This window comes from Cygnus atratus, chromosome Z, assembly GCF_013377495.2.
Source record: "Cygnus atratus isolate AKBS03 ecotype Queensland, Australia chromosome Z, CAtr_DNAZoo_HiC_assembly, whole genome shotgun sequence".
Classification (NCBI taxonomy): domain Eukaryota; kingdom Metazoa; phylum Chordata; class Aves; order Anseriformes; family Anatidae; genus Cygnus; species Cygnus atratus.
The window spans coordinates 4,358,179-4,377,979 of NC_066396.1; the positions used below are offsets into that span (position 1 = coordinate 4,358,179).

A 19,801-nucleotide genomic window follows, 5' to 3' on the forward strand; every position below is an offset into this window, starting at 1 on the left:
GCTCCTATTGTAATTTCTACCACTCCATCTTATGTTTTTATTGTCTTGGACAATAAACAGAAGGAAAATGACAGGAAATAGACTTTTTCTTAACAAATTCTATTTCCAAATCAGCCTGGTGGGGATTATGCCCCTAATTTGGAAACTCATTTGGGTTCACCAGTGCTGAGAATTTTTTCTTGACAATCTGCTGTGCCTAAGTGAAATATGTTAAATTGGGAAAACAGGCTTGGCGAACATCTTCTCAGAAGGGAAAGGCTACAAATCCAACTGTTATCAGACTGTGAGATCAGTAACTTCCAGTGGACAACTGCAAAAAAGCCCTGTAAAAAATTCTGAAGACTTTTAACCCATGTTTGCTAGGACACAACTTTACTGCAATAGCCACCACATCGCTTGCTGGAGAATAATTTTGTTATTTGACAAGCATGTAGCAACCTTGATGTAGCCAGGGACTGAATTCAGTCTCCTTCCTGTGTTTCCAAGTGTCTATCTTCTGGGTGTCACAACTACTCTGATATAATGTGATATCGTGAACGGGAACGTTTCCATAGGATAAGCTCATTTTAGACTGCTTTTCGTCATAATAGCACAGATCCTGGTCTCAGTGAAGGAAATGGAAATGTCTAGGTAGCTTAAGGATGAGCAGACCTTGGATATCAATCAGCTACAAGTCAATAAAAAACTTAAGAGCCTCACATTGGCAGGTTATACAAATTCCCTGCTCCCTCTATGTTCTCTGCTGATTCTCTTTTCCTTTTGGAGGCTATGAATTATGTTTCTCTGAAGCTCTTTTTTAGCACATCAGAATCCCGTCCATTGTTGGTTGATTCAGTAAAGCTCACCCTTTTCCAGAACCAAGTGTGAAATCTGCTTTGTGATAAATATCTGATGGTGCAGGGGCTCTGGGCTTCCTCCCAGGCTAAATTCATTTATATTGCAGAGAAACACCTGCCTCTGTGTCATCACAAATGCAGCTCCTTATTGTAAAGTACAATTCAGTCTTTCAGACAAGATTCGGATTCCTTTCCCCCAACTCTGCGGGAGAGGAACAGATGTCCTTAGCATCCAAAAGAGCTTCCTATATACCCATCTTGTATTTCCAAGTCATGCATCCTCAAACTCTTCAGAGTCAATTGACTAGGGTTTATTGTTTCAATGACATTAGTCCCTCCCACAGCCACTTGATGCTCAGGATAATTACCTTACACCACACCTGCCAACTGGAAGTGACAAATTTACACAAGGATTTTACACAGGGTGTCCATATATTCAGCACTGCCATCGCTGTGTTGGGTCCCTCTGGATCACCAGTACACTACACCAGGCATCGGACATTGACCCACAGCTTCCCCCACAACTTGCCCAGCCCATCAACAAATGGATTTTGTACACTTTGGGCCAGAGTGAAGACTGCTCAGTACCGTGGTTGTACTCCCAAAGGCTGGGCAATGACCACCACCTCGAGACATCAGATCCCAAAAAGAGGGTTGCCTACTTTTCCAACAGGCTTTGCAATTGCTGTTGTTGCAGAGCACAATGGCTACATTTTTGGAGGATTTTTGATTCAAGAAAGGATATATACACAAAGGCAAGAGAAATATTTATAAAAAAAATTTTATAAAAAAAAACAACTCAAGTACTTCTAAAGGTTTTGGCTTAACACGTGACCAAAACGGGATTCGATTACAAAAAATCCAGAGAAGTTAGTAACGTAACATAGTTGTTGGAAACAGCAAGTCCCTCTGTTCAGCATTAAAATGAAAATGTAGTAAGGTAAAATGGAATAAAATGGAGCTTACCTGAAGAGGCCGAAGAATCATAATTACTTCTGTCCTTCCTATTTGTCCTGAAGGGCTGAATGTCCTTTTCCCTGTAAGTTCCAAACCCTTCAAAGCTTCTTCTTTTATTCCCACTTGCATCGTTGTCCCGCTTCTCACTTGAGGAATTCATTTCACCAAACATGTCCAGGGACTCTGATCTTGCATTACTCTCAGTATTACCAGAGTATCTTTTTGTGCAAGAGTCAATGGGATCATTGCTTGAGTCACTTTTATCTTTACTCTGTGTCCACTGCTGGGCATCAGAAAGTGATAACGTAGACAGCGTATCCACTTCAAAGTTACTCTTTGAGCCTTTGTGCCCAGTTTCACAATGCTGGTGCTTCTGTTTCTCCTTATGCTTGCTTTTCTCATTGAGCAAGGACAGATCTTTATCTGAGCCACTTAGTCTTTCATTGATCGCATGGCTGGAGAAGCCAGTGGACTTGCTAGCAAAGAGACCACTCAGATCTTCATGCGTCCCCAATATCCGCTCATCCTTATGCTTGTGCTTATGTTTGTGTTTCCTTTTGTGAAGTCGGCCACTTGAAAGGCTTGTTCCTCCGACCTTTGGAGGAGCCAAAGAGGACTGCATGTCTCCAAGGCCCATTCCCACAGGTGTTTGTAGGTGCACTCCGTGTTTTGTTTTATGCTTGGCAGTGGTGGACATCTTCATATGAGAGCTTGCATGGAATTGGGGTGGGGGCACAGTAGGTCTCATAAATGGGGAAGCCGCTCCGAGCGTGTGAGACAGGTACAAAGGAGCTGGATACTGACCATAGTAACCAAGATTCATCATAGGCATTGATGTGTAAGGCATTCCATAGGGTGCATAGTAACTCCCACTGGGAATAGGGTAACCAAACCCTTGTAAAAAAGGCACCTTTGTCATGGTGTCATTGGTTTTGGCAGGTCTACCACGCTTCTTCTTAGACTTCATGTCAGAGGTTCTGCGAAGATAGAGCAATGGGTCATACTGGATATATGGCACAGGATAGTAGTGATCAAAATTAATCCTGAAGATGCTGGGATATGGATTTTCATGATAAAATGTGTAACTTCGATGGGAAATCCTGAACACTTGAAACTTATTGATGAGTTCCTCAAGGTCTGCCAGAAACTGGAGGTCATCTCTGTTCTGCAGGCTTTTCCTTTTCCTCTTGTGCTTTGGCTTTTTAATGCTCTCATGAGAGAGAAAGTTATCCACAATGAGATGTTTCTGCCGGTGACCATGCCTGTTCTTTGTGCTGGTGTCGGATGGGATAGCCTCTGGATTGTCCAGGCTGCAGAAATCAAAGGAGTATCTCCGGCGGGATTCTGAGCTTTTCTCGGCTTGGTCAGAAGTGCTGTTGTTGTCTGTACCTATCCCGCTGTCACTTGGTATGGTTTCCTCACTGTGAGACTCGCTCACTGGCGACAGCGTGACTTCTTTCAGAGAACCTATTTCACAGAGGTGGGAAGGTGAATTAGCCATTAACCTGGGTGGAGACAGCTTCCAAGTTCCACTGTGCATTCCTTTCTGGGTTTTTGTAGGAAGAGCACTGATAGGTTGAAGATTTGGCATAGTTTTTAACTCTGAAAAATTTGTTTCAGTACTTGCAGGGCTAAGGTTGCCATTAGTCCCCACTAACTGTGTCGAAAGCGGATGAATAGCTGCTGGTGACGATGCCACAAGTGACTGCAGGTTGGAAGGCACTGCTGGGTTTTCTGGCTGGCTGGAAACAGGCCTTGAGTGCTTGATGACTGTCTTAGGTTCTTCTGGTTGAGGCTGCAGCTCTGCTCTTGGCTTCCTGCCCCGTTTTTTACCAATGTAGATAGTCCCCCTCTTGCTGACATTGATCTGCTTCCCTAGCCTGGCATCAATGGTTGTTGGCCCAGCACTAGACGGTGGCTGGACTTTCGCTTTCAGAGCTATGCTGCTGGAGCAGGAGGACAAGATCTGATTGAGAATATTCTTCCTCTTGAGGGTCTTCATCTTGTTAATGGTCTTGATAGTCTTCTTATCCAAGACCCCAAGCTTCCCGACCTTTTTGTGAAACTTGAGTTCACTGATGGACTTGTCCTCTCCTGGGACCATCTGGGCCAACTTGGCCAGATTCCGTCTCCTCTTCCTTTTCTTTGTTCCTGGAAATTCACGATTGATTGGACTCACTGGGCTGGTAGAGGTTCCCTCATGAATGGTTTCAACAGTGAGCAAAGGCTGTTTCTTTGGTCGTCCTCTTTTTTTCTTGACAGGTGTGATCACAGTAAGACTGTCTGTATTGGTATACAGAGGGCTAGATGGTGTGATGGGATAGGCTGAAGGAGGCTCCACCATCAGCTTCTCCGATGCTGTCATGGAGGTCTCCCGAAGGATAGATTTAGGTTTGCTGCAGGTCCATCGCCGCTTAGCTGCAAGTTTGGGGTGCTGGACTTCCGATAATTTGCTAGCTGTGGGAAGATCGGTGGATAGGAGAGTGGGTGTCACAGCTACAGGTTTTCTGAGTCGGGTGGCACTGTTGGGGGAAGCTTTGTCAGTAAGCACACTGCTGTCAATAGCTACTAAGGGGGACTCATCTTCAATCACTTTCCCTGGCTTTGTGGCTCGAAGATCTTTTTTACTCCCCTCTGAATGAGAGCTAGTCCTGTTTGCTACTTCACTGCTCATAGCAAGTGCAGAAGGCAGGCTTTTCTCCTGGATAGTTTTCTCCATGGAAGATTTTGTAGATTGCCTTTTTTTCCTTTTGTGGCCAGATGAATCTGTTGTCGGAGACTTTATTGGGATAGTAATTCGTACATGACTGGTGTCACTTTCACAACTGCTAGCAGAAGTGGGATTCTGCTTTGAGGGTGATGCATCCAACATAGTGTCCATCGAGTACGACTCCTTTTTTCCTTCCATGCTGTCATGGGATTTGCTATCAAATGTTTTCTGAGCACTCTTCACCCATTCGATGTCTGCAGTTTGGATGGTTTGACTTATCAAGTCCTTTTTGCTGGACTTCTTCTTTGTACTCCCAGCAGGCTGATCGGGGGCTTCCAGCTGCACACCTCCCTCTTGATCACCAAGAGGCAACAGCCGGTTGCACTCAGAAGCGCTGCTTGGCTGGGCGGCCGCACTAATATTGTTGGGTGATGGGACTGCACTGCAGATGGCAAGCTCTTTGCTGCTGGCCGACAGCTGCCCCCATGTGCTGCTGGCACAGGACTTCTTTGCTTGGGATTTGCTGAAGGAAACTCCTGGTTCTGGAGCGGTGACCTTGGTGGCACTAACTGCTTCTCGACTGGGTTCTGTGTTGATGAAGCAACTTTGAGAAGTGGATCCAGTATCGGAGCTTGCTGACCAGTCAAGATGGTGCTGGTTGCTACTTTTCTGCTGGTGCTTTGATTTTAAGGTGTCACTGGTGAAGTCTTGTTGGAGGCCTGGATCATAGTGCAGAGCAGAATGTTTTTGTGGCCTGTCATATACCTGAAAGGCAGAAGAAAACAAAAATAGGAAAAAAGTTAGTTTATCAGTCCAGTCATAACCACTGTTTGCAGCTCTTTCATTATACAGTGAATGACAACTCCTCTAAGCTGAGGTCCTCATAAGGATTAGCAGCCTTTATAAAATGTTCTTATGCTTAAGTCAAATTTGTTTTTAGATTCATGCACTGTAAACAAGTTTTGTTTTGTTTTGCCATTCTAAAAACAATAGAAATACTTCTATAAATGCTAAATTGCTGAGGAAACATCTTCTATGGATTTTTAATTTAAAACACAAGTAAAATATTCCTTTTCAATGGATGAATGGTGTAACTCAGCCTCCTGGTGAGAACCTTTTTCCTTAGAAATAATCCCTTGCAGAACCTGATGACCAGAATTAATCCCATTGTAAACAACAAGAATGCAGAATTATCTAGGAAATTACAACGAACTAGAGAAAAAGCCACGAGTTCACTTCCCCATTAAGTCAAAATCTGCAAAAATTTACTTGCTTTAATTTTCACATAGAAGTCATCCCCACAAAATCAGTGTTTAAAAATGATAAGCATCAAATGTGTTGGGTATGTTTGGTAGGTTCAAGATTTGCATTATTCTTTTTCCATTTTAATAATCAGCTATTTGTATTGTTTGTAAGAGACATTTTCAATATGATTTCTGATCCAACAGCAGCCTTTCAAATTGCAGGGGTAACAGTAAGGGCAGAATTACACCAAAAACTTTTATAGAGATAGAGAAAGTCTACTTTTTTTTTTTCTTGGGAGGCATCCTTCAGGTAAAGAAATTATATTTGTTACACCTGTACCTTTTTCTAAAGTGTCTTAAAAGAAACAAACTAACATTTTACTTTCCATAACTGACCTCTTCTAGCCATTTGTTTTCTCCTGTGACATTTAGGTGCTATATTTTGTAAAGTTCTGGACCAAACTGTGCAACTGATTTTGTACACCTAGTACTACAAACAACTGTTCTTAGCAAACTGTAATGACACCATTCTGAATTCCAAATAAGTGATGAGAGACTTAAAATAAATGCGTAACCAAGGAAAGAACAATAGAAAACAATTGCTTAGCGTCTCATGTTCCTGCAAACACGCTGTTACAATTGATTCTATCAGCAGCCTTACATTAGATCCCTGCTTGGGGTGTTAGCCAGAGATTCTGGGGTCAGCATAACAGGGCTCTGAGTTCCCTCAGACTTAGTTTTCTGGGAAACGATGTGTCCCTAGTTTTGGGCAATTCTGGAGGGATTTTAAAGGTGCTAAAGAGTTGAAGCCCACAGTACTTTATTTAGTGACCAATAAACTTGCATGTTATCAGCAAATTGATAATGTGATAACCTTAGTGTGTATATAAAAACAGGCATGTGGCCTTTCTGGAATAGGCAGCAATGATGAAGCTGTTCTAGTCCATCGTCTGAGGAGTAATCGGGGACTCTTAAATCCTGTGGATAGCTCAGCTGTTGTGCATATGGACCAGCTATGCTTGGGGAAAGCAGAGATTTCCAGGAATTGTGGAGTGAGAAAATGAAAGCACGCAGCTGCGGTGGAGCTGCAGATGTCGCGGGTGAGTGACACCCGTTTTTTTCAGCCTGAGAAAAAAGCCGAAAGCATAAACAGACCTCGGGGAATGAATCAGTTCACCCTCGTCGCAGTGGCCTCCCACACGCGAGCCACACAGTGCGCAGCGGCCCAGGGCCACGCGGCTCCTGAAGCACGATGCCAATGTCTGCCTTTGGTAAAACACGAGAGAAAATGCAGCCCACCCACTTCCATGTCCTCGGGATGTAATAGCTTGCTGTGCCTCACAGAAAACATCCTCTTCCTGACGTACCCTGACTTGGAAAAGGCCTGGAAATGGAGGGCTGAAGCCTCTCCTGGCCTGCACCAAGGCAGGGCCAGGCTGCTTCTGCACAGATCCCGGCCTTGCCAGGATCTTGCACAGATCCCATCCTAAGCGGGATGTCAAAACTACATATCTGCTGAAGCACATAACAGTCCACTGTGTCTCCTCATGCTACTTCTTCCAGCATTAGATTTACTATTTGCTCTCCCCTGCCAGACACATCCAGGTCACCCCAAAATAATTCTTCTGCAGCATGGTAACCAGAGATCTTGCGGCTGCAGCAGGTTGTGTTTCACTTGCTGAAATGAATAGTGGGGGCTGTCCACTTAAAAGCACGGGCAACTTGGTTGAAAGTAATGCAGCAAAATCTCTTTTATTCCTGGCGTGTCCTTCTGGGTTGCTGTCTGATCCCATTGGTCCTAATGTTTAGGTGTTAACATTCCCTGCTGGGTAAGCACCACCCTAAGAGGCAAACAAGCCCCGGTTTAGTATACCTAAATCCTGAGATGAGCTAGCAGAAGATACTAGAGCTGTCAGTAGGATGAGAGTGAACAGGGCCTGTCAGAAACCTGTACCTTGGTGCCTTTCACAGAAATTCATTATTTATTCACTTGGGAAAATGTAATATACCACAGCTCTATAGGTTTCGGCAAGGGGCTCTTGACTTGAACAGAGTTTCTATGGCAGCAGAAATGAGACCAGCACCAAGAATAGTAGGCTTTTTCAAGAAAACAGAAAGATTTACCTTTATTTACTTTTTTTTGGTTTATAACACCCTAAAAATACTTCAAACTTAGTGCCTGACTCAATTTGTAGCTTGCGCTCTTATTAAAAGATAAAGCAGCAAAAGATAAAAAAAAAAAAGATAAAGCTAGCTTCAGCAGCTAGCCATTTTGGACCAGGACCCTGCTCTTTCATCTGTTAGTAGAAGTGTAACTTAACCTCTGTAATTTTATCACTTCTCACCAAACTTAGTCAAATTTTCTCTTGATGTTCAGTTTACACGAAGTGCTCAGTGGGTAATAATCCCATCCTTCCTTAAAAAAATAAAAATAAAAAAAAATACACATATGGAAGCTAGTAGCTTTTGTAACTGCAAAGGAGTTTGAGCAACATAATCCAGTACATGCTAATCTGTAGACTAAAAAAATAAAGCATGAATCCTCTTATCATTACGGAAATGTTTTTAGTGACAAGCTCATGAGTTTCAGTCCTCAAGCTTAGGCAGTTGTGGATAGGCCTACAAGCAGGATACATCCCATTTACCAGCAGTTGAAGTGCACTATCCAGAGAGCAGAGGAGATGGCACTGTGTGCTTTCACCTGTCTTGTCAGACCTGTACATCCCCACACTTGCAGATATGCTTACTCCTCTTTACAGTTTTATTCTGGTATACAACCCTTGCATGTGAAAAGGAGAAGCATTTTATATCAGTCTCCCGATGAATAACTCCCTACTCTGGAAGCAGTACCCAGTTGCAGAATCCATCCCTCTAGGACTCTTTTAATTTAACTACTAGATGTCTCACTCTGCCTCTCTGTTCCCTCTGAACTTCTCTCCAAATCTATACACTGCTTCCAGCCCGAAGGCAGAAGGAGATACCATAACCAAATCAAGTACTTAATAAAATAACAATAAAAATCCAAACTAATCTATAGAAAATTTAAAATAAATAGGGAAAAAAATGGAGAAACCTATCAATTGAAAAAAAGGATGGTTGCTTACAGGGTGTGGTACCCTTTTATTCCAAATGCACCTTTATTCCAGAGGTAACGCACACACAGCTTGTCAGGAATCTGGCTTGCAAATCAAAGTTAATACTACAACGCCCCCTCTTTAAATCATTCTCAGATCCATCTGTGTAATGGCTCCTTAAGTGTAATTCTCTATTAAGAGGCTTTATCTGGAGAGATAAGCAGCTGGTTCCCATGTCACTAATTGCTGTCTGCTGTGATTTTAAAACATCTGCACCATTGTGCTCTTCATTTTCATATTCTAATCACCCTGAAACTTGAAAAAGGTACATCATTGATTGTTTCTGTGGGTTAATTAGTACACAGTCTCCTTGTAGAGACAATTTAAAGACAGTCAGAACCTCAATCAGCAAGTTTGTTTTAAAAATTAATAACATCGGGAGCGTCTGTGGGGATTGGCATCCAGTGACACACCAGAGCGTGCTCTGGGGACATACCATCCTTTGTTATCTTCTTCGTAGACTGGAAATAAAATTATTAAAAAAAAAAAAAAAAAGAAGACGAAAAAGAGGAAAGGCTTTCCTAAATGCATAATGTCACTTAGAATCGGAGTCTTGGGAAGTGTTTACTTTTATCTCAGGGCCACCCCTGCCTCTCGAGCAGGCAAGAATCTCAGCGAAACATTGCTCAATAACTCTGTGTGATCTAGGATCCTGTAATGCATTTTTGGTAGCAAACTGGGCAACAAGGAGCTGACATCTCATTGGAAAACAATGGGGTGAGGTTGTGACCACTTCAATATGTGCAGGCGTGTTGTCTGCTTGCCACCTGGGTTGTCTGGATGCTGGGACATGAGGTTGTTCCCAAGCTATGCAGAGAAGGTATTTAGCTCAGGCACACCACTCTGCTAAGGTGGCTGTGTTGTATGCAAACTGGACCTTCCTTGCACCTAGCTAATTTAGAGCAAAGGTAGGTGGTGCCTAATAAAAGGTCAGACTGAGATTTTCCAAGACTGAATGAATAAATTTGGCTGCACTGAGAGTAAGTGGAAAATGCAATGGGCACCTGCTTTCTGAAAACAAAAACAAAAACAAAAAAAACACAGATGCTGCTATCATCCTTCGCATGGATTTCTAAAAAGCAGGAGAAACTTCAGGTAATTTGTTCCTCTTGAAAAGCTTTCTTTTCAGTTTCTGCTTCCTAGACATGCATCACGTTACTGGGAAAGAAAACCCTTTGAGAGGAAGAAAAAACCTGAGATATCCTTCTCCAATGCATGAATAAATAATCCTAGCTCAGCTCATACTTTCACTCAAAACTGAAACTGAGCATTTCCTCCTGTGTCCCATTGGGACAGCTGAAAACCACTCACTTGTAGCCCATAATTTGAATTCCAGGTTGGAGATATTTCTCATCTTTTGGTGAGCGCACTGAGCCTTCCTGGGGTAGCATTGCTCTGTAAATAAAAGATGCCAAGTGTAGGAGACTCCATGTTCAGGGGAACTTAACTCTGGCCTGATGACTTAACACTTGAGCTTGTGATCAGTTTATAGCAGGGGTCTGTGATCAAGTCAGGTCAGTTTGTAATAGCAAGCGTCTGAAATGGTTTCAGGAAGTCCTTTAGGTCCTTGGTGACTCTAACCAGTGAGGAGGGATCACAAAACTGGCATATGACACCTGCTAGAAGGGCAAACAGCAGTAGTGTCTTGTAAGAAACCCCACTGAAGCTAGTTCAAAACCAATGTAGGGATTTTAATTCCAATGGAAATATGAGTAGAAAACGTGTCAACAGGCACTAACATGAAATTCATCATTATCATCATTATCATCCCAAAGAAAGGGGATTTCTCAGAGCAGTGTATCAAATTCATGAACTCCCAGAGTTCACTCCTTCCCTGAAACCCTGGGCCTTCAACAGCGCAAAGCCCAAACACCACCACACTCTCAGGAGCGAGGATCATTCGTTAGAAATTGACAGAGAGGCAGGAATTAACACAAAGCTGCAGGGGGACTACTTGAGAGCAAGACACAGCATGGGGTAGGAGTGGGTTAATTAAAAGCAAAGCATCACCTGTTTGTGTCCATTCACTGAACACAAACATCACAGACTGTGGTGCAAGTTGACACAAATCAGGAGCAGCTTCAATGAAGCTGCTGGGGGTCCCTCCAGATTTGCACTGACATTGCCACACAGCTCTGTCTTCCCCGAAATATTTGTGTAATCATATCAATACAGAGAGGGTAAACTCCCAAGGAAATGATGGTCCCGTTATTTGCTGCTGTGCCATAAGCACCTTTTTGTTCATGCTGTGGGCATCGTCAAGATAAATTAATAAAAATATCAATAAAACAGATGATGTTGCAAGGGCTTTTGCATTACGTATCCTTAAGGAAAAGATAAAACAATGCAAAGAGATTACTGAATAGTCCAAAGATGCTCACACAGTTGCAAATCTTAATTTTTCATGCATTTCTGCTAAAGCATCACGATTTGCTAAATAACTCACAAATTTCACAGTTATTCCAAATTAATTTTGCTACTGCTTTGAACCAGATAATTTGCACACTAATTCAGTCTTCAGCTGCATTTAAGACACTTCCAATTTCCAAACCAAGGGACTGAGGATTTTTTTGGGGAAAATGCAACAACTTGGTGAATTTATAAAGGTAGGATTTGGATCTGTGGGCTGATCCACTCCTTACTCATGGGACAGGCCCATCTCTACACATATTTTCTTTATCAGATGTTTAAACAACTCTTTTCAGGGCTTTGTATTAAGCACTGAGTCTGGGAAAACTCTAGACAATGGGATTTTTCTGTCATCTCCAACAAAGAGCCCATCACCACTGACATAACAATGCAGTTTAAATATCATGTACAAGCATAACACAGTTTGCTGCCCCAGTTTAGGCAGAGAGAACAATTCGGAGACCAGCTAAGGTGGACTACAATTGGACTAACACAGTTTTGGCAAATTTCGGAGACCAGCTAAGGTGGACTACAATTGGACTAACACAGTTTTGGCAAAATAACCCTGGTTCGATCTTTGCTTGGCCTCAAGCCAGCGCAAAGAGTTTTAAGTGAGCATTTCAGCTGGACATTATGTCCACAAAGCCAAGGCTCACAGTGCAAAATGCCTTGCTAAGCTGCTTTGCTTTCATTTGTCCAAAAGCCTTGTTAAATGAACTTAATGGCATCAGTGATATAAGGGCTTTATCTTCGATACAGAAGAAATATACATAAATATATTTTAGATTTTATATATTTATATTTTTATATATAAAATGTGTTTTCATCCCTTCAGAAGTGCCATAGCCACCTACTCCTCCTGGTGTGCAAGCACAGTTTTCTACCTCAGCCTGCTCTTCCCTTCAAGCCTTTGAGGGCAATGTATAGCTCTACAGTGACTTGGCCAAAATCAAATAGCAGAAGGATCCCAGGATTGATGGGGTCCTGCTGGCCCTGCAAAAATGCGAGCAGTAAGAAGTATTCATCTCTGAAAGGTCTGCGGTGGTGTCCAGGACGTTAATGCTTTGGCACGTCTTGGGTTACTAAATTGGAAATAAGGATGTGAGCAGCTGTGCGCTGCAAGTTTCTGCTATATTTTTTTAAAAGCCCGCAGCACTTAATTTGCATTGAAAGATTTCTTTTATCCTTCATTTATTATAGGAATTGCAGTTTTACCCTGAATGCTTTTCATTTATTTATTTATTTCCAAGGAGTGGGGGAATTATAGATGGCTTTTCCATTGAGGCCAGTGCTTCTTTCCACTAGAGTTAAATAATTTGATTATAAATTGAGTCCTTAAATGTCAAGGAGATGCTGAATTCACCTGAAAACAGGCATTTAGAGAAGCTCATAAAAGCTGTGAGCTCCAGTCAGTTAGCTCATCATTCTTTTAGCATGCACTTCATTTAGCAGTTACTGACCGCCAGATTAATTCTTTCAAAGCATCCTGATTGCAACTAAAGTCTAGCATGAAGTATTGCATGTGCTACAGCATTAGCACAAAGTCCAGAAATCTGCCAGAACATCTATTTGGCGTAGCTGGGTAAAATCTCATGAAAATTCACAGCAGAGTTCAAATATACTGAAGAAGAGGCATGTTCTCCCACCTCTTTACGTCATGGGATGAGTCCTGCACCACCAATGTCGAGACAACATCAGCTGTGCCTTCAGCAAATTCACCCTGAAAAAATGAACTTGATCTGCAGCAAGATGTGGGTGGCTCATTTCTTCTGGAAGATCTGCCTAAACAGGTCACACATGACAAATTTCTATCTCCAGGGAAGACAGGTTTGAAGAAAGACACCCAGGAATACACCGGGATGTCTGAGGCCAGGAGGATTCCAATATCCCCCTGCAAATCCTCTTTCAAGACTATAAAAGCAATTTTGGGTGGCACCACCATCACAGGCAGCCCTGGCTAAACCTGAACACCCTCCTACAAGGACCAATCTTACCATTCCCTGTATTTGGCTCCTTGAGGTGCCTCGTCCTTCTGGACCCTTTCACCAACTACCCTACTGCACCCTTAGCAAAGGCTTTCCCACCAGGGGAAATTCGACCAGCCTATCACTACAGTTTTGGATCAACAAAAAATAATCATATGACACAAATGTTTTGGTGGCAATGCTAGTTGGGGTGATGAGCGACGCCACATTTCTGAGGGCATTGCTGTGCTTTTTCACAACGACATGCATCTCTGCTTTGATGTTCATCTCTCAGCTCTCCTTCTTCCCCTCCCTCCCCAGCTATGGCAAAATCACCTTTACTAATAAACCTCCAGCTTGAATAGCAGGTTTTATTTAGTGTGCTATAAAAACAGTCATTTCTCAGATCATAAAAGGGGCTCAACTGGACTGCATCATTTTGCTGAAGTGAGTTTTCTGGTGGAGCTATTCTCCCTTCTAAATGCCACAGTCCCCCACTACCAGTATTTATGTACCAAAATGAAACACAATTTTCTGTATTTTATTAAGTGTGAATCTCCAGTGGAAACCCATTTGGGAGCTGAACCAAAGATTTAATTGTCCCTTGATTTTATACTTTCAAGACTTTCTCAGCTGTTTTCACAACAACAGCTCCAGACTAACTATGCTTTTATTAAGGTATAGCAGCATTCCTTAAAGGCCCTGGCCAAGGTTAGGTTTGATTTCCACAAATATAAATCAACAGCAGCACAGACTGAAAAAAGAGAGGGTTGGGAACAGCCATCTAGAAAAGAGGCTTGCAAGGCATCCCAAGCATGACTTTGTGCTTAAATGGCCTCCCAAACTCCTCTGGCACCTCCCCTAAGAAATCAAGGATAAAATTCAGCCCACTGAGTCCACAGCCTTTCACCCAGGACTTTGAATGGACAAGTGGAAAAACATTTAATGCAGATTCAGGCCTGGGATTAGCATCCAGAACAGCAAAACTTGTAGCTCTCCTGGCTCAGGGTTTGGCTTATTATTTGGCTTGGGTTGGAAGGGACCTCAAAGACCACCCAGATCCAACCCCTCTGCCATGGGCAGGGGATGCCACTCACTAGTTGCCCAGGGCCTCATCCAGCCTGGCCTTGAACACCTCCAGGGATTGGACATCCAAAGCTTCTCTTTGTAAACCTGTCCATCCAAAGCAACCTGTGCCAGTTCCTCACCACCCTCTGACTGATGAATTTTCTCCTAACCTCTAAGCTAAACCTACCCTCTTTTAGTTTAAAACCATTCCCCCTCGTCCTGTCATTATCTGATTGAGCAACATTATCCTGTGCAGAAGATCTGGGCTGAAGAAACCCTTCAGTTCTTGAACCTATAAAAAATGCAGTGATTTCTCATACATGCCCTGTTTAGGAGTGTAGCCGTTGAGACTAAACAGAGTGATGATATGGTACCGGCAGTGCTTCAGAGCATTGCTCTTTTAATTGCCCTTGTTCTACTAAATCACCTAAATACATTTCTTCTCTCTACCCGTGTTGATGAAGCAGAACCATTCCCAGCCCTGTTATTACTTCCTCTTAAGTGCTGACTGTGTGCTCGAGTTGAGTAACTCTATAAAAATACTGACACTGAAGATACAATCCCCTATCCAAGCATCCTGGCACACAGGGTTAATCAGAAGCAGGCAATATGTGTTTCACACATCAAAATGGCTTTGTCCATTGCCGAGGGAGCACAGTTATGTCTCTCTCTCTCTCTCTTTTTTTTTTTTTTTTTTCCAAAAATGTAGCTTATTCTGAAGGACTGGCTCTGGCAGATTTGGCAGAAGATAAGTGTTTCCAAGAGGTAGTGGAGGAGAGAGGGAGATGAGCTAAAGCACAGGTGTTAGTGGTGTTATAAGCATCTGGGATGCACAACAAAGGGACTTAAAATACATGGGGACAAGAGTGCCACAGAAGACCCTTCAGTTTAGCAGACAGATGCAGGGTTTGAAGCCAAAGCTACCAACACTGAGATGGAAAGATGGCCCACATTTTTAATAGGGAGCATAAATAACCCAGCTTATCATAGCAATGGATTCTCAATTATTGAAGTTTCTTGTAAATCAAGGCTGGGTGTTTTTCAAACAGATATTCATTAGTGCTTGACAGCTATTGGACTTGTAACAGGAATACATTTAGGCAAATCCCCTGGTATGAGTCATGCAGGAGGTTTGAATAAGTGATCACAATGGCTCTTTCTACCCTTAAAAATCTGTGACCATATATCCTCTCTATATCCTCAAGTGTTTTGTCCAACCAAGTGTTAAGCAATTCCAGCAATGTGTCTTCAAGCCCTTCGTCTGGGAGGCTATATCCCAGGGTAATAAATCTCACTGCTCAGAACCTTTTCTGTCTTCCCCTGGAATCGTTTCTATCCCTCGACACACCTCAGTTCTGGATTCATCCCAGCAATTCTTCCTCATCCTTGGCACCAAAAAGAATATTTCACATTTTTTAACAATTCATTTCACTTGCCATATTCCCTGCTGCTATAAAGCGGCGTGTCCCATGGTACAGCAGAGCTGATTTACTAGGAAGGCCCTATACATCTCGACAAGCCTGGGGAGATGTGGTTCCCCCAGAGTGAGGACGGGCAGCGCTGGACTGCACATAGCTCGAGCGAAGCAAACACCTTGCTCTCAATGCACTCAGGCTACCAATGTGGCACAGGGAAAGCTGTGGTGATGCCTGCAGTGATCCCTCTGTGCTGGCTGAGCATGGGCACACGTGGACTTTTGAGAGGCACATAAATGTGAAATATGCCTCCAGACTGACCCTGTCCTCACCAGTAGGGCTGAGCCGAGACTTGGCCCTGAGCCTCAAGAGCAGGCACCAAGCATGATATCCAGTCTGCATCTAAGTCCCACAGACATCATTAAAACTGCACAAAACATCAAAAAGACATGAGGAATGCTGGAGTCAGTTTTAGGCATTGGCTGCCTTTTTTTTTTTTTTTTTTTTTTTCCCTTAATACAGAAAAACATATTGATTTGGCTTAAATTTCTCTGCTGTTCTGTATGCAGCAACACAGTCTCAAACAAGAGCCCAACTGCAACCCCCTGAGCTGCTGGAGGTCCTTGCCTGTGTCCAAATGTCACACTCAGTGTGCAGTGGTGTTTTTGTGGGGAAGCAGGGTACAAAAAAGAGCAAAAGCTAAATCTCGAACCACTGAATGAAAAGGTTGCATACACTGAAGTCATTGGTACAGGGACTATTTACTGAATGCTTTAAACATACTTCAGATCAGAAAAAAAGATCTATTTCACTGAAGGTGAAGTATTTACTTATTATTTTCAATTAGGATTTGTTTTCATGTTCTTTTTTTTTTTCTTCCTTTGTTCTGTTTTTCACTAGGCAATGCACTTATTCCTGCATATTCTGCCTTTAAGGATTTCTCTCAAGGATTCACGTATATCTATTTTCTGCAATCTAACAGAAAAACCTTCTGAAAACAGAGCAGATTCATCACCCACCCTGCACACGACCTTATCAGCAGTTGCGATGGGTGGCCCCTGTGGAATACTATGGAAAGGGCAAAGTTGGAAAATGTGCACTTTAAAGTGCCAGAGGCTTTAGATCAGTGTGCAGCGCTTGTAATTTCTGCTGCTGCAGACTGCTCTGCTTGTTAGGGATATCAGAGAATTTGGGTTTTCCCTGACATGAGATTTATTACAGTGATTTTTTTTTTTTATTATTATTATTTTTTTCTTCCTCCTGGAATAGGTAAGGCACAATTGATGGTACCAAATTCCTGTATGTATAACATCTCCAGTGATGAAGAGAGGAGAGAAACAAGGCTTCCTGGCAATCTCTTCCTGACATGTAACTTATTTTGGATTTACTTTTACGGATCAAATGTTTACTTAAAGAGAAGCCAGTGTAGTATACAAAGACTAGGATTCAGTAGATGAAGTATAATAAAAAAAATTATCCTAAATCCTTTCTGCCCCTTCCAGAAACATATTTAGGTTTGTCCTCAGTGGAGACGGACAAGGACTCATGTGGATGGACTGCACCAATGGGTATTAAAAATGAGGTTTTTAGTCTCATCAAAATACATGCTCCCATCTGGGAGCAAATATATCCTTGCAAATATATCCAGAATAGGCAATCTTTTCTACTGGCCTGCATGCCATTCTCTACCAGGAACTGCTGATGGACTCTTTGTACAAATACTACTTCAGTGAGTAAGAACATTGTATGTTACGTGTGGGAGGGGGTATATAAAGCAATGAATAAATGAATTACAAAAGTTTATTGCATGTATTTTCCATTGTGCTCTTCCGAATGACATCCATCACATCATTTGCAAGAAGCAAAAAGACCTTGTTCTTATCTAAAGTTTATCCTAAATAAATACCAAAGCACCTCCTGGAAGATAGAGGATTATTCTGAGCACTATGGATAGAAATACTGAGGCACAGTGATTTGCCCAAGGTCTTTCCACATTCTTCAGAAGAATTTAGTTTTCCTGACCCTCACTTTTTTCAGTGCCCATGGAGATTCCCAAGACCAAGGTCCCAAGTCCATTTTCCCAAGGCACTTCACAATCTAGATGAACGTGACTTCAAATAAATGAACGTCTACCTGGACAAAGAGAATAAGATGGACCTTCCACTACCAGCATGAGATAGGCAATACAGTGTCAACTAAAACTGTAAGAAAAAAAGGAAACTGGAATTCCAGTGCTGATGTTTCCTGTATGCTGTGTATTTCTTCTCTGGTTTATAGGCAAATCAGTGGGAAAACGTTTTTAAATATTGAAAATATATTTAAAAATGCACTTGTAGGGCAAATACAGTCTGTGTTTGTTTGCACTTTTTTATGTTATCACAAAAATCATGTCCCTCTGGCAAGGAGCTGAAGTGCAAACAGATCCTTTGCTACGGGGTCTGTGTGTGTAAGTGTGGGTGGGAAAATTGAAAGGCTCTGGTCTGGCTACAATGACGCCTTCCCGTCAGAAGTGACCATCAGTATCACAGCTGCGACTGCGATCACTGATCTGCAAAGCAGAACAAACGTGGGGCTGTGCGTCAGTGCAGCACGCAGCCCTTCACAGACAGCCTGTGGGGATTCGTGGATGTCTCAGATGTACAGGGATATCATTTCTACACTGCAAACATTACCCACAAGAGATGCTTTTTAAGTCCTTTAGCTTTGTGGTGATATCAAAATGGATTATTCCGGCATCTGCGATCGCAGCCACATGCAGTGCTCTACCTGCCTGCCTGTGTGCATGTGTCTGTGCACGTGTGTGTGTGTTCCTGGGTGTTTACTTTTAAGATGGATATTTTTCTCAAGGAAACAAACTGCAGGCTGTGGGGAAGATCCCCAGTTGTCCACCTTGGAGGTAATTACACCAGGACAAGCTATCAGGTCTACCCATTTCTCATCAAGCAAAGGACAAGGTCACAGGCAAGCAGTGACCTCGTGTTTCTGCTGCTCAAACTCCCAGCAACCCACAAGCAACTTAAATTAGAACATGTGCAATGTAATTAGATTTCCTTCCCTTGCAGACTTGTCGTACTTCTCCGGTTTGAAAAGGAGGGGACACTTCAGGCAGAGCTCAGCAGAGCTGGCTGCTGCTTACTGGGGTTTTACTTAGAGGAAAGAAGGAAAAAAGGCTGTGATTAAAGCAAAGCCTTTGTGCTTTCAGCTCCCGTCCTCTAGAAACAGTTTCCAGTTAGGAACCAAAATAAATAAATAAATAAATAATGAGAGAAAGTGAAATAAAATAAGAAATTCGGGTCAGGATCCAAACCCAGGTTTCCCCCCAGGACTGAGCTGTTTGTTACCAAGGCTGTAGCTTGGAGTGACCTGGTGAGATATCAGGTCAGGCTCAGGATGTCACCCATTAACTTTCTGCAAGAATCAGCTCTTCTCCTGACCCATGCAGCTCCTCAGGCAGGACAGGCAGCTGTGAGCATGGCTCTGGCCAGGGAATCTCGACTGCCACCTGACTGAGCAGCCTGGGTGCCCTGCACAGCCAGCCGGGCCTCCAGAGAGGCAATTGGCGTGCTAAATCACCCCACTGACTATATAGGGCACCTGAGCAGCTAATTCAGGCACCTAAATTAAGCACTGAAAGGGAGGCAGGGTGAATACAGCCCCAATTACGTTGGTGTCCTGTAATACGCCCTTAACTCCTTTCCTGCTGCTCCATGCCAGGGCTGAACCATGCCTTGACAAAAGTCTTTCTGAAACATTTACCAACCACTCAAACGTACAGAGGCCCACCCAAATTGTTCCTGACAAAGCTTTCAAAATTTCCACCTATTATTACTATTTTTTTTTGTAGGGATCCTTGCAGTTCTCTGAAATGTGTGTTTTAAATACTGTCAGCTGTGAACCTTTGGGGGCTGCCTGATGCCATCCCTCCAGCCTGAAGCAGGGGATTTTTCATTCCCCGCAGTCAGGCTCTACCATTACAAGGTCTTAATTTGAACTGTTCCTGAATGAAAGGCTTCTCTTTCCTTTTTGAGGTAAACCATGGAAGAGCAAACAGATAATCTCAGATA

The 19,801-nt window shown here is 42.8% G+C and overlaps 1 protein-coding gene across 1 annotated transcript in view; it reads right to left on the reverse strand.

The window, feature by feature from the left end:
• SETBP1 (SET binding protein 1) overlaps positions 1 to 19,801 on the reverse strand; it is a 254,088-nt gene that overhangs the window by 70,890 nt on the left and 163,397 nt on the right. Inside the window, exon 5 of the mRNA XM_035559958.2 lies at positions 1,803 to 5,268. Within this exon, the coding sequence (XP_035415851.1) occupies positions 1,803 to 5,268 (3,466 nt within the window). The remainder of the gene's footprint in view (positions 1 to 1,802; positions 5,269 to 19,801) is intronic.